Source organism: Anguilla anguilla, chromosome 5, assembly GCF_013347855.1.
Source record: "Anguilla anguilla isolate fAngAng1 chromosome 5, fAngAng1.pri, whole genome shotgun sequence".
In the NCBI taxonomy this organism is placed as follows: Eukaryota; Metazoa; Chordata; class Actinopteri; order Anguilliformes; family Anguillidae; genus Anguilla; species Anguilla anguilla.
In genome coordinates, this window is record NC_049205.1 from 60,752,616 (window position 1) to 60,767,988 (window position 15,373).

The window sequence follows — 15,373 nt, forward strand, 5'->3', positions numbered from 1 at the left end:
AACTCTGAGGCCCCGCCCCCCACCCTCTCGTTATCGCTCTGCGTTATTCATGCCGGAGGAGTGAATGTGCTGGCAGGTTTTTGGGCAGGCGCGGCACGTACCCCCCTCTCTGCGCACAGGCGGTGCGGCCGCAGCTGAAAATAAGACGAGCGGCGCGCGCTAATCGAGGCGCGGGCGATAACGTGCTAACGTGCTAACGTGCTAATGCCGCGGCTCTGTCACCATCTCTCTCTGGCGCGGCGCTCGTGTATCTTATCAGGGGGCTGCCAGCGCTGGCCACTCGAGCATTCCCAGCGTGAGAGAAACCGCACAGGGCCAGGAGGGGCCCAGGCTGCCCCCTGCTGGTGGAGAGGTGTAGCGCAGGGCTCCTCCTCCGCTCTGCGTTCGGTCCAGATTATGAGCTCTTCTGTGGGGGTTTGTTGGCCCACTTTCCTGGTGCTGATCCCGGGTCTCTGGGCACTCCTGCTGGTTCTTGTTTTCACTTTTAAAATCAGCACCCCGCCTCAGACCCCGTAAAACAGGCGAGGTGAGTTTACTCTGCGATCAGCTGCTGTAATGTGCTGAGTGACCATAAAAAGCAGCAGTAACCATAAAAGCCCAGCAGCACTCCTGCACCCAGGGTCAGGACATGGGCTATACATCACACAGCACCAAGCACACTCTCATACTGCTCCCGTGGACCAATCAAACTCTCCTGTTGCCTCTAAGGACCAATTAGGCTCTTGAGCGCTGCGCGTGTGCTTGTGTCGGACTGATTGCGCAGCTCGTAATGGTGTCCAGGCCGATGCTGTATCTCCTGCTCCTCTACATCTCTTCTCTTTCTAGCAGCTTCTGCGGGGGTTGCTGGCACTTTGTGTGTCATTCACTGATGGCCCTGCAGGTCACTGGAGGCCTGGGCATCTGCCAGATGTATAATAGCAATGATGACAGTCGTTATGGTGCGTGATACGCGTGTATGTGTGTTAGCTAATGAGCGTTTCAGAATGAACTGCAGATAGTAAAAGCAGGGTGTGTGTGCATGTGTAGGTGTACGTGTGTGTGTGTGTAGGTGTGTGTCAGTGTGCGTGTGTGTGAGAGAAGCTGTGGCTGCAGACTGTGTGAAGGGCATTCTGCTGTCGCTGCAGCTGAGTGTGTGTGTGTGTGTGTGTGTGTGGGGGGAGGGGCTTTAGTGTCGGGACACACTCTACTGTCTGCTTCCCAATGCTCATGCACACACTCACACACACTTACAGACACAGTCAGACACACACACACAAACACGCTTACACACGTAGTTTCTTTCCTCTTTTCTGTCTCTCTCTCTCTCTCTCTCTCAAATCAAAGAAATTAGACTGTTTGTTCAGAGCATTTTACAGGACATTTGGCACAATATGCTTCACATCAGCCCCCCCCCCCCACCTCCAGAGCATGCATGGGGAGACAGAGGCAGGGACACAGTCCCTCATCTCTCTCTCTTTCACACTTCTCTCTTTCTCACATCTCTCTTTCCCTCTCTCCATCCCTCTCATGCATCTTTCACACATTCCCCTCTCTTCCTTTCACGCATCTTTCACTCGCTTTCTCCATCTCCCTCTCTCTCTCTCACATCGCTCTCTTATACCGCTGCCACTCTATCTATCTCTCTCTCTCTGTCTCCCTCTCTTTGTCATTCTCTCCCTCTCTCATTGCTGTCTTACTCAGCTTCCTCTCTTTCTCTCCCTCCCTCCCCTGGTGTGCAGTGGGAGGGGCTAACGCTTTGGGGGTGCTCTTTTGTGTTGGTGGAGGGGTGCTCCGCCGCCCCACCCCCTCCCCGCTCCTGTGGGGCGTGTCCGATAAAGGAGGCTTTGTGGACCGGACGGTGGCGGCTTCCCGTCGCCATGGCGAAGAGCCGGGAGAAATGGGCGGGGCCTGAAAGCTTGGGCTCTCTCTCTCTCTCTCTCTCTCTCAGACACACACCACACATACACACACACACACACACACACACACGCACAGGGGTGCAGACACAGCTGCAGTAGGAGGAGAGGAGTTCAGATTAGGGTAGTTTCAGGGGAAGTGTTTCTTTTCTTTCTTTTTCCTCTTTCTCCTCTTTATTTCTGTTTTCCTGGAACGCTGCTTTCTATTTCTCCGAATTTCACTTTCTCACTTTCGCCTGAGCGCCCGGGTTTTCCACAGCACAGCCCCTCCCACAACAACCCCACACCCCCCACCCCCCTGCTCGCTGGCCCCGCCCACCTCTCAGACTCAAAGGGTATAATCCAAAATAATTAGGGCCTCACAAACGCTTTTGTTTCAGTCGCATAGAGGGGGTGTAACCCCCTCCCGCCCCCCCGGTTGGTCCCTCACTGTGTGTAGTTAGTGTTTTATGGCTAGCCGGGGGGGGGGGGACACATCAGGCTGTTCTCACTGTTTCCCCAAAAGACTGGACCCCCTGCCCCCTGCCCAAATAGGAAATAAATAAACACTGCCCTTGTGTCCCCTTAGGTTTCCCAAAGCCCCGCCCCCCCATATGAATATTAATGAGTGGGGCGGAGCCTCCCACGGTGCCCGGACGGACGGGATGGGTAAGAACAATGGGATTAGTTCTGACCCGCGAGTCCCAGGAAGTCTTTGTTCCGGCTTCTCGCTGCCTTCCTCATCAATCATGGGTCCGGGGGGGGAGCGGGGGGAGGGCGGAGCGGAGTGGAGTGTTCCTCTGTTGCCGCGGGGACACGCGCTGCTCGCTCACGCCCTGCTCTCCTGCCTCTGCGTGCGCGGTGTGCGTTTGCGGGTGAAACTGGATAAAACGTGTTTGGTTCGGTCTCTGAGCTGATTGGCACACACAGCCTGGCTTTGGTTCGGTCTCTGAGCTGATTGGCACACACAGCCTGGCTTTGGTTCGGTCTCTGAGCTGATTGGCACACACAGCCTGATTTTGGTTTGGTTAATGATCTGATTGGCACACAGAGCCTGGTTTTGGTTCGGTCTCTGAGCTGATTGGCACACTGAGCCTGGTTTTGGTTTGGTCTCTGAGCTGATTGGCACACACAGCCTGGTTTTGGTTCGGTCTCTGAGCTGATTGGCACACACAGAGCCTGGTTTTGGTTTGGTCTCTGAGCTGATTGGCACACACAGCCTGGTTTTGGTTCGGTCTCTGAGCTGATTGGCACACACAGCCTGGTTTTGGTTTGGTCTCTGAGCTGATTGGCACACACACAGCCTGGTTTTGGTTTGGTCTCTGAGCTGATTGGCACACAGAGCCTGGTTTTGGTTCGGTCTCTGAGCTGATTGGCACACAGAGCCTGGTTTTGGTTCGGTCTCTGAGCTGATTGGCACACAGAGCCTGGTTTTGGTTCGGTCTCTGAGCTGATTGGCACACACAGACTGGTTTTGGTTCGGTCTCTGAGCTGATTGGCACACACAGCCTGGTTTTGGTTCGGTCTCTGAGCTGATTGGCACACACAGCCTGGTTTTGGTTTGGTCTCTGAGCTGATTGGCACACACAGCCTGGTTTTGGTTTGGTCTCTGAGCTGATTGGCACACAGAGCCTGATTTTGGTTTGGTCTCTGAGCTGATTGGCACACACAGCCTGGTTTTGGTTCGGTCTCTGAGCTGATTGGTGCACACACAGCCTGGTTTTGGTTTGGTCTCTGAGCTGATTGGCACACAGAGCCTGGTTTTGGTTTGGTCTCTGAGCTGATTGGCACACACAGCCTGGTTTTGGTTTGGTCTCTGAACTGATTGGCACACACAGCCTGGTTTTGGTTGGGTCTCTGAGCTGATTGGCACACACAGCCTGGTTTTGGTTCGGTCTCTGAGCTGATTGGCACACACAGCCTGGTTTTGGTTTGGTCTCTGAGCTGATTGGCACACACAGCCTGGTTTTGGTTTGGTCTCTGAGCTGATTGGCACACACAGCCTGGTTTTGGTTTGGTCTCTGAGCTGATTGGCACACACAGCCTGGTTTTGGTTCGGTCTCTGTGCTGATTGGCACACACAGCCTGGTTTTGGTTCGGTCTCTGAGCTGATTGGCACACACAGCCTGGTTTTGGTTCGGTCTCTGAGCTGATTGGCACACACAGCCTGGTTTTGGTTCGGTCTCTGAGATGATTGGCACACACAGCCTGGTTTTGGTTCGGTCTCTGAGCTGATTGGCACACACAGCCTGGTTTTGGTTCGGTCTCTGAGCTGATTGGTACACAGAGCCTGGTTTTGGTTCGGTCTCTGAGCTGATTGGTACACAGAGCCTGGTTTTGGTTCGGTCTCTGAGCTGATGGCCGTGTGATTGGCATACAGAGCCTGTTACCCTCTCTCTATAGACTGCAGGGCAGGAAAGGACACAATGAGGGAACAATAGGGGTGTGTCTTTAGTAAAGATCACCTCCTTGTGTGTGCTGTCCCTCTCTCTCTTGCTGTCTGTCTCCCTCTCACTCTCACTCTCTGCTTCCCTGTCTCCCTCACTCTCCTCCTCTCTCCCCCTATCCTTCTCTCTACCCCCCTTCCTCTTTCACACTTTCATTGTCTCTTCCCCCTCAATCTCCTCCCTTTCTCCTTCTCCCTCTCTCTCTCTCTCTGTCCCGTCTCTGCTGGTGTTCCTGAGCTCATTAGTGTTGATTTCTGATGTCTTTGCTGTTGAAAGGTGAGGCTGTGCAAAATTTCCCTGCAGCTCATTTAAAATGAGAAATAACAAAAACTGCACTTCCCAGAACTCCCTTTGCCCTTCTCTCAGCGAGCGTGCGACGCAAAGCAGTTGGTGTCTCCTTCCTTTCCTGAAGGTGAATGGTGCATGTTTTCACTGTGTGACTGGGATGCTACATCCTGCTGTTAACTGGGAGCCGCACGGGTGTGTTTGTGTGCTTTACTGAAAGCAACAGTGCCGGTTGTTGTGTTGTGTTGTGTTGTCTATTTAAACGAGGAGGGCTGTCCGTGTGGTAACTCTGCTTGTGTGTTTTATTTAAATGTTCAACACCCCCCCCCCCCCGGCCAGTGTGAAATGCTCCGTGTGTGTGCGTGTGCGTGACCATGCGCTGAGAGTGTGTGTGCGTGTGCGTGACCATGCGCTGCGTGTGTGTGTGACCGTACGCTGTGTGTGTGTGTGTGTGTGACCGTGCGCTGTGTGTGTGTGTGTGTGACCGTGCGCTGTGTGTGTGTCTGTGTGACCGTGCGCTGTGTGTGTGTGTGTGTGTGTGTGTGTGTGTGTGTGAGTGTGTGTGTGTGTGTGTGACCGTGCGCTGTGTGTGTGTGTGAGACCGTGCGCTGTGTGTGTGTGTGTGTGACCGTGCGCTGTGTGTGTGTGTGTGTGTGTGTGTGTGTGTGACCGTGCGCTGTGTGTGTGTGTGTGTGTGTGTGTGTGTGTGTGTGTGACCGTGCGCTGTGTGTGTGTGTGTGTGTGTGTGTGTGTGTGTGTGTGTGTGTGACTGTGCGCTGTGTGTGTGTGTGTGTGTGTGTGTGTGTGTGTGTGACCGTGCGCTGTGTGTGTGTGTGTGTGTGTGTGTGTGACCGTGCGCTGTGAGTGCGTGTGTGTGTGTGTGTGTGAGAGAGACCGTGCGCTGCTCAGGCCGGTGGGAGAGCTGATGGGCTCTAATGGCCGCCAGTCTAGCGGCGCTGTGCCTCCCACATTAGCGCCGTCCCCCGGGCCCTCCAGCGCCCTGCAGAGTAGAGATGGATTTTTAATATGATCCCCTCTACCGCTGCGCCTCCCGTCCCTTCCTATGCGGGACCCCCCCCCTGCCCACCTCCCCTCCCCACGCGGGACCCCCCCCCCGCCCACCTCCCCTCTCCACGCGGGACCCCCCCCCGCCCACCTCCCCCTCCAGTCAAACCCAGCCTCACTGCACGTCTTTACTAAATGTCCAGGACCCGCCTGCACATCGAGAGGCTCAGGTTTACACGTAATGGACACGGTTAGCATGTGTAACGTGCACGTAATGGACACGGTTAGCGTGTGTAACGTGCACGTAATGGACACGGTTAGCATGTGTAACGTGCACGTAATGGACACGGTTAGCATGCGTAACGTACCGGCCGTTCGAGGCGTTAAGCCTTTAACGCTTATCGCCTGGGCAGCGCCATTCGGGACCCTGCACTACTGGACAGTCCGGTGACACTGCCTCTGATTGGACGACGAGTTGACATCACTTCCTGTTTTATGTGAGTTCCAGGGCCTTGATGCTCTGTCTGGCTGAAGCGGTGTGCGTCCCGTGGATATCCCATAATCCTCCACCTGCCGCCTTTCGCGCCTGGCGTAGGCTCCCTCTGCTGCGGTGCCGTGTGTTCAGTCTGTGCGGGGGGGGCGGGGGAATGGGCCGCAGGGTGGGGGGGCTCGGGGCTGGTGTATTTATGAGGGTAATTATATCCACAGGCCACACGCCTCTTTAGACAAAAGCCAGAGAGAGGCCCTCTCTGTCTTTAACCTTTAACATTTTAACAGCTGCAGTCTGCACATGCTTAGTCACTCACACACACACGCACACATGCTCAATCACTCACACACACACGCACACACACACACACGCTCAGTCACTCACTCACACACACATGCTCAATCACTCACGTGTGCAAACATTCCAGTCAACACATTCCAAGCACATGTACAGACACACATGCACACACAGGCATGCTCATGGACACACACTCTATACACATTCCACACACACACACACACTCTCCACACACGCACAAACTCACTCCACACACACACACACTCTCCACACACGCACAAACTCATTCCACACACACACACACACACTCTCCACACACGCACAAACTCACTCCACACACACACACACCTCTTTCACTCTGTAACTCAGTCCAGACTAAAGACCCTCCTCTGTACCCCTTTGGAAGGTGGCAGACAGGTTGCTAGAGGCTTTTGGGCATGCTCAGTAAGCTGCCCTGTGCCAGGCTGTTTTTGACTTCACCCCCCACCCTGGGCACAGGCGATTACGAGGGGGGGGGGGGGGGGTTTGGCATGCAGGTGCCTGGCAGGGGGCGGGTCCAGGTCAGTGGGGGTGGGGAATGGGGCGGGGCCAGGTCAGAGGGGGTGGGGTAGGGGGCTGGGCCATTGTCAGCTGGTACGAGAGGAGGGGGAGCAGGAGGAGGAGTACAGGGAGAGGAGCAGCAGTGGAGGTGTGCAGGGAGAGGGGGAGCAGGAGGAGAAGTGCAGGGAGAGGGGGAGCAGGAGGAGAAGTGCAGGGAGAGGGGGAGCAGTGGAGGAGTGCTGGTAGAGGAGGAGCAGAAGAGGAGTGCAGGGAGAGGAGGAGCAGGAGGAGGAGCAGGAGGAGAAGTGCAGGGAGAGGGGGAGCAGTGGAGGAGTGCAGGTAAAGGAGGAGCAGTGTAGAAGTGCAGGGAGAGGAGGAGCAGTGGAGGAGTGCAGGGAGAGGGGGAGCAGTGGAGGAGTGCAGGGAGAGGGGGAGGAGGATGGCGGTTGTTTGCAGAGAGCGTGAGCGTGGTCTGCAGGAGAGAGTGAGAGCTGCTGGGTTGAGCAGTAGCTGGGTCAGGCAGCGGTCATGTTTGCTGTGCGGTCGATGCAGCGGTCACTGCACTGGCTGGAGGAGTGAGCTCAGCTGCTACACTGTGTGAGGAGGGGGGGGGGGGGGGCTGTTTGAACTGTGGCTGTAAATTATTGTGTGTGTTTGTGTGTTATATTTAACCCTGTGCTGCGCAGGCTGTAGTAGTGTGTGTGTATGTGTATGTGTGTGTGTGTGTGTGTGTGTTATATTTAACCCTGTGCTGCGCAGGCTGTAGTAGTGTGTGTGTGTGAGTGTTTGTGTGTGAGTGTGTGTGTGTGTGTGTGTGTGTGTGTTATATTTAACCCTGTGCTGCGCAGGCTGCAGTAGTGTGTGTTTAACCTTGTGCTGCAGTAGTATTCGTGGAATGCGCTACTTTGTGCTCTGACTGAGTGTGTTTGTGTGTGTGTGTGTGCGTACGTGTGTGTGTGTGTCTGTGCATACGTGTGTTTGTGTGTGAGTGTGGCGTTCAGTGCAGGGTGGGCTGTGGGAGGAAATGCCTGCGCTCCTGAGTAAATGCTTCTGCCCCAGTGCATGCTGGGAACATTCCATGAAGGACTCGAGTCGCGTGGGGCCGGGCGTCACAGGGTTCACTACGTCATTTTCATGTGTGTGTGCGTGTGTGTGTGCGTGTGCATGTGTGTGTGTTTGCGCGTGCGTGCATCTGTGTGTGTGTGTGTCTGTGTGCGTGTGTGCGTGTGTGTGTGTGTCCACAGCTAGAACTCTCTCACACAGTCAGTTCTAATGCCAGGACCGTTTCTCATTTTTAATGTGTGTGGGATTGGTGATCTGTTCTGTGTCTGCGCATCATGTACCTGTGTGTGTGTGTGTGTGTGTGTGTGTGTGTGTGGTGTTGGAGCTGCAGGTGTGTGTGGAGCTTCAGGTGTGTGTGATGTTGTAGGTGTGTATGGTGTTGGAGCTGCAGGTGTGTGTGATGTTGCAGGTGTGTGTGGTGTTGGAGCTGCAGGTGTGTGTGATGTTGCAGGTGTGTATGGTGTTGGAGCTGCAGGTGTGTGTGGTGTTGCGGCTGCAGTGTTAACATTATGGACAGTGTTAATGTGTTTTGCCGCAGGCAGTATAAGCTCCGTAAGAACAGTGTTAATGTGTTTTGCCGCAGGCAGTATAAGCTCCGTATGAACAGTGTTAATGTGGCGCTGGAGAACAGCAGAGGCGGAGTCTTGCCGTCCTTTCTGCGGCCTGAATGTCCCTCTTCGCTCTGGGCCCGTTGGAGCTCGGTCTCGATGTTTTACAAAAACAACAAAACAGGCTGTAGTCTGAGACGCGAAAAGAGGCTGGTGCCGTCCGTCACGTGTTTGGGAGGGAAACCGCGGCTGTCGCCACTCTCCCAAAATTGGCAGCGCGGTTGGCGCAGGAATGCGGCTGCGGTTGCAGATAATTGGACATTTCGAAATAAGTATGGGAATTTGGACGTGTTGGGCGCCAAATTTAAACCAAAATAAAGGCAGGAGAAAGGCAGCTAAAAAATGCGTGGCCTTCGAATTGCGTAAACTTCCGTTTTTAGGATGTCACAGCGCGAGGTGAGTCAATCTACTGTCACCCGTTGTGTTCCGGTTAAACATTGAGCGATCGGAATTGCGTAATCCCAGAGAAGAATGCACCGCCTTTTGTTTTCGCGGAGCGCAGGTTTTGCGCCGAGCCGCGGTTGAAAAGGCCTGCATTTGAAAGAGTGGCTTTACCAGTCCTGCGGTTCCCTCTTCGGGAGGAAGAAGACTCGTACCGCCCTCTAGTGGCCAGATCGTGTAACCGACCCACGTTTTAATTCCTTTGTTTGGGTATCGGTTCCATTTACGGTTCCATTTACGCGCAGGTGACCGAGGCCGTGGTATACGCGCATGGCTACATTTGGCATGTGGCTAAACCTGATTTAGCTTTTTTTTTTCTCCCGCAAAGCTGCTTTAATCCCTTACTGTCGAAGTGCAGAGCACAATGGCTCTTTGTGGAATGCCGCTGGGCTGTGCAGATTTATTTGAAATATGAGTAAAATGTTTGTGTGGCTGCAGGCCACTTCTCTGCGAGGGTTCGGTTGTGAGAGGAGAGCTTTGTCTGCGTCGAACCCCCTCGGTCGTTTTGAGCTTTTGACCGATCGGTCTGTTCTCCTTTCTGTATGACTGACTGCCATTGACACGGGCTAAATGATGACAAGTGTATGTGTGTGTGTGCGCATGAGGGTGTGCGTGCGTGTGTGTGTGTGCATGCGAGTGTACAGAAATAATAAGCAGGAATGTCATTTTTTTACGGATTAAGAGGCAGAGGACTTTGACTGTGTCATAAGAACGCACATTCACACGCATACGCACTATTACGCACATACACACACGCGCACACACAGGTGCAGTATTTCTTAATTAAATCACATCCCTGATTGCTGCAGTGCCCAGCCCAGCTCTTTCTCCCTCTCTCCTTCTCTCTTTCTGTTTCTTTCTCTCTCTCTCTCTCTCTCTCTCTCTCCCGCTGTGCTGAGTCACTGCTCAACTGCTGGATCTGCAGCAGCTAAGAACCTGTCACTGGAAACACATCTCCAACCGACAGCCTCTAACACACACACACACACACACACACAAACACGCACGCATCACACACTCGTACACACACTCACACTCTTGCACATCCTCGCACACGTGCACAAGCTCACACACACATACTTACAAACTCACGTGCACACACACACACACACTCACACACTTACTCACACACACACTCACTCTCTCTCTCACACACACACGCGCGCTCACGTGCACACACTCTTTTCTCTGTCAGCATGCGTACAGATCTGGTACCCTGCGTGCTGCTCTGATTCATTGTCTGGCTCTGGGGGACAGTACCGCTGGCCAACCACAGGGGGCGATGGTGTCCCATCATTGCATTAAACTGATAACAAATCACAAATGGTGCTGTAATACCACACTGGACCTCACGAGTGTGACCATAGTGACCTGACAGTGATTTAATTCACAAGCTAGCATTGGTTTAATATTAAGAAAAATGTAAGTGGGGATAACCAGACTTTTATTGCTTTGTGATCATATTTGGAAGGAAATTGGCTTGAGTACAGCTGTACAGTACTGACTGCAGTACAAATTACGTTTGTGTAGTTCTCCTTTGTTGGGTTCTCAGGTATTTAAATGAGATTCAGTGCGTGTTCAGGTGCTGATGCTGAGGGGGTTGGGGGGGGGTTAGAGCTGCTGGGAACACTGAACACCCAGGAGCTGCCTCTCACCTCTGAGCTCAACACCCCCATACACCTTCACTGTCTGGAGTGAGGGAGGGGCGTGCGAGACTGGGGGCTGTGTGAGAGAGAGAGGAAGAGAGGTGAGGGAGACAGAGAGAGAGAGGTGAGAACTGTAAAGAGATGTGAAAGAGGGAGGGAGCGAGGGAAGAGAAAAGACAGTGACAGGAGGAGTATGTGGAGTCGAGAGAAAGAGAGGGAGGAAGGGTGCGAGGAAAGAGAGAGAAAGAGAGGGGAGAGGGAGAAAGATGGAGATAGGAAGAGAGAGATTGATGGACTTTAATGCTCCTTTATTGTAGCCACTCGCCTTCTAAAAAATGAGAAAATATTGCACAAAGAGAGAGAGAGAAGAGTGAGATGGAGGGGGCAGAGAGAGAGAGAGAAGAGAGAGATGGAGGGGGCAGAGAAAGAGAGAGAGAGAAGAGAGAAGAGAGAGATGGAGGGGCAGAGAAAGAGAGAGAGAGAGAGAAGAGAGAGATGGAGGGGGCAGAGAGAGAGAGAGAGAGAGAAGAGAGATGGAGGGGGCAGAGAGAGAGAGAGAGAGAGAGAGAGAAGAGAGAGATGGAGGGGGCAGAGAAAGAGAGAGGGAGAAGAGAGAGATGGAGGGGGCAGAGGAAGAGAGAGATGGAGGGGGCAGAGAAAGAGAGGGAGAAGAGAGAGATGGAGGGGGCAGAGAGAGAGAGAGAGAGAAGAGTGAGATGGAGGGGGCAGAGAGAGAGAGAGAGAGAGAGAAGAGAGAGATGGAGGGGGCAGAGAGAGAGAGAGAGAGAGAGAAGAGAGAGATGGAGGGGGCAGAGAGAGAGAGAGAGAGAGAAGAGAGAGATGGAGGGGGCAGAGAGAGAGAGAGAAGAGAGAGATGGAGGGGGCAGGGAGAGAGAGAGAGAGATGGAGGGGGCAGAGAGAGAGAGAGAAGGCCTTACTTAAGTTATTCAACCTAATATTACAAACAGGCTGCTTCCCTGAGATCTGGAGCCAAGGGCTTATATCCCCAATCTACAAGAGTGGAGATAAATTCGACCCCAATAACTACCGAGGCATTTGTGTGAGCAGTAATCTGGGGAAGGTTTTCTGCAGTATTCTTAACGCCCGAATACAAGCCTTCCTTACCGAACACAATGTCTTGAGTAAGAGTCAGATTGGTTTTCTTCCAAAACACCGCACAACTGACCATATTTACACCCTACACACCCTAATCAACAAACATGTATACCAAAAAAATAAAGGAAAAATCTTTGCATGCTTCATTGACTTCAAAAAAGCATTTGATTCAATCTGGCACGAGGGCCTATATTATAAAATCCTACAAAGTGGTGTAGGGGGTAAAGTGTATGACATAATTAAATCAATATATGTAAAAAACAAGTGCGGAATAAAACTCGGCAAAAAAAGAACTGATTTCTTCACGCAGGGGCGTGGGGTGAGGCAGGGCTGCAGTTTGAGTCCAACATTGTTCAATATATATATCAATGAATTAGCGGTGTTACTGGAACAATCTTCAGCTCCTGGCCTCACCCTAAACAACACAGACGTTAAATTCTTGCTCTATGCAGATGACCTGGTCCTGCTGTCACCCACTAAACAAGGATTACAGCAGAACCTGGATCTGCTAGAGCAATACTGTCAGAACTGGGCACTGACAGTAAATTTGAAAAAGACAAAGATTATGATCTTCCAAAAAAAGCCCAGATCTCAGGAAAACAGATACCTCTTTACTCTAGGAAACACCGTCCTAGAACACACACTAAGCTATGATTACCTAGGACTAAAAATCAGTGCGTCAGGGAGCTTTGGCCTAGCAGTGAATGCATTAAAAGAAAAAGCCCGCAGGGCTTTTTATGCGATTAAAAGGAGATTCCATACAATAAATATTCCCATTAGAATCTGGTTAAAAATCTTTGACTGTGTCATCCAGCCTATCATGCTGTATGGAAGTGAAATATGGGGTCCACTCAGTCAGCAAGACTACACCAAGTGGGAGAAACATCCAGCTGAAACCCTGCATGCAGAATTCTGTAAAAACATACTAAAAGTACATAGAAATGCCCCTAACAATGCATGCAGGGCTGAATTAGGCAGATTTCCGACTCTCATTCAAATTCAAAAAAGGGCATTAAACTTTATTGAACATCTAAAAATGAGTCCAACAGACTCCTTACAATTCTTGGCACTCCAAACCCAAGAGCTCAGCCCAGGAAAGTATCCCCTCAGTCAGCTGGTCCTGAACCTCTCTAGACTAACATTAACACATACTAATGCAAACCAGCTTCAGACCAGCACTGCTTCACAACAGCCCATTAGAGTCAACCAAATTATAAAACACATCAAAAACTCCTATCTGGACCACTGGAACAAAGAAACACAATCCCAAAATAAACTGAATTGTTATCGGGCCCTAAATAGAAAATACACACAGGCAGAGTATCTCTTCTCTGTCAGAGATACAAAGCAGAGACGGATCCTGACCAAGTACAGGCTCAGTGACCACACGCTTGCAATTGAAATAGGCAGATACAAAAACTCATGGGTACCAAAAGAAGAGCGAATATGTGGTCACTGTAAGACAGGAGAGGTGGAAACAGAGATGCACTTCCTCCTTACTTGCACAAAATATTTACAAATTAGAAAAAAATATTTCCAAAAATTATCCCAAATTATAAATAATTTTAATTACAAATCAAAAGAAGAAAAATGTGCAATTCTTTTAGGTGAAGGATCAACAGCCCCAATTGCAGCACAGTTCATTTCAGCCTGCCATAACCTGAGGGACAGTGAGTGACCACCCACCCCATATAAACATTGTACATACTTATTGATTTACTTCTGTTGCTGTTATTGTATATGCTGTTATTTGTATATATTGTTACATTTATCATTATTATTTTAATATTACTCTTATTTTACATATTATATATGTATGCTTTGGCAATAAATATGTCTGTATTTCATGCCAATAAAGCAACTTAAATTGAAATTGAAATTGAGAGAGAGATGGAGGGGGCAGAGAGAGAGAGAGAGAGAGAGAGAGAGAGAGAAAAGAGTGAGATGGAGGGGGCAGAGAGAGAGAGAGAAAGAGAGAAGAGTGAGATGGAGGGGGCAGAGAAAGAGAGAGAGAGAGTAAAGAGTGAGATGGAGGGGGCAGAGAGAGAGAGAGAGAGAGATGGAGGGGGCAGAGAGAGAGAGAGACGCATCACACGCCCCTTTAAGGAAGCGCTCGCTGCAGGAAGCATCCGCCTCTGACCACTCCTGCCCGACGAAAGCTCCCAGCATCCTCTCTGGCACACATCAAAGGGCCGCGTATCCGCGCCTCCTGCTCTGATCTCCGCCGGCGTGCGTCTGTGACGCAGTTTCGCCTCTCCTCTCCTCTCCGCTTTCCGCTGAGCCGCGTATCCGCGCGCGGGGCGTGCGCTCGGCTCCCAATCGCAGCGATAAAGATCCGTCTTCAAACGCCGCTCGCCGCTCCCTGGAAACGCTCTCCGCTCCCTGTGTGGTCCCGAGCAGCACTCTTTATTAACCCTGCTGAAGAGCCAGGTTTCTCGGCGTGCTTTCCCAGAATTCTCACTCGGCGTTCCAGAACTCCACTGCTTTTCAGTCGCCAGCAGCGACTGTGACATCAGCATTGGAATGTTCAGTTAAGAACGTTCTAATGACATTGTGATGTCACATCTTAAAGGGATAAGCAGGGAGTGGTTCTGCCTTGGTTGTGATTCTCTGTAGTGTCATGCCTTTTCTTGTTTTCCTCTTGTGTTGCGCTGGTTCGTGACCACAATCACATGTTTTGTACGGTTCAGTGCGTTGACGCTGAGATGATGTCACTGTGGCTGTGTACCGCAGGGGTGTCACGCTGTAAGTGTTAGTGCTTTCTGTCAATCAGCAGCCACTTTACACCTTACAAACGAGCTGTGTGGATCCTGTAGCCAAAGCATGATCTAAATGAAGCACCACAAGTGCTTAAACCAGGAGCGCAGCAGTCCTCCAGACCTGCAGGGGGCGATCTCTGATGTATTGCATTCTGATGAGTGAGGTGTGTGTGTGTGATGTCACTGTATCCCGCGGCTCAACCTGTCTTCCCCTTTCTCTCTGTAGGACCTGGAGATCGTGTACTCCTACCTGCACGGGATGGAGGCCCTGTCCAATCTCAGAGAGCACCAGCTGAGGTAAGGCCTGACCTGGGGTCAGCCGTTTAATCCTGCCTGTGCTTATGCTCAGAGAGCACCATCTGACCTGGGGTCAGTCGTTTAGTCATGCCTTTGCTTATTCTGTAACTGTATGCTTCCAAACTGGCCAGCTCGCTCACTGATCTTTTCTCTCTTCTCTGCAGGATGATGTGTGAAACAGTGCGCTATGAGAGGCACGAAGCCAACGAGGTGTTATATTAGTGAGTATCTCCTTCCCCTAAATCCCATCTCACACTGTGTTATATTAATGAGTATCTCCTTCCTCTAAATCCCATCTCACACTGTTATATCAATGAGTATCTCCTTCCTATAAATCACATTTCACACTGTTTTATATTAGTATCTCCTTCCCCTAAATCCCATCACACACTGTTATATTAGTGAGTATCTCCTTCCTCTAAGTCACATCTCACTGTGTTATATTAGTGAGTATCTTCTTCCTCTAAATCACACCTCACACTGTGTTATATTAATGAGTATCTCCT

General features: G+C 51.4%; 1 protein-coding gene across 11 annotated transcripts in view; it reads left to right on the forward strand.

Moving 5' to 3' along the window:
- Window positions 1-15,373, forward strand: part of LOC118228077 (rap guanine nucleotide exchange factor 2-like) — a 111,253-nt gene that overhangs the window by 23,259 nt on the left and 72,621 nt on the right. For all 11 annotated transcript variants that reach the window (XM_035419308.1, XM_035419310.1, XM_035419318.1 and 8 more), the window contains exons 2-3: window positions 14,797-14,867; window positions 15,032-15,088. In XM_035419308.1, the coding sequence (XP_035275199.1) occupies window positions 14,797-14,867; window positions 15,032-15,088 (128 nt within the window). The remainder of the gene's footprint in view (window positions 1-14,796; window positions 14,868-15,031; window positions 15,089-15,373) is intronic.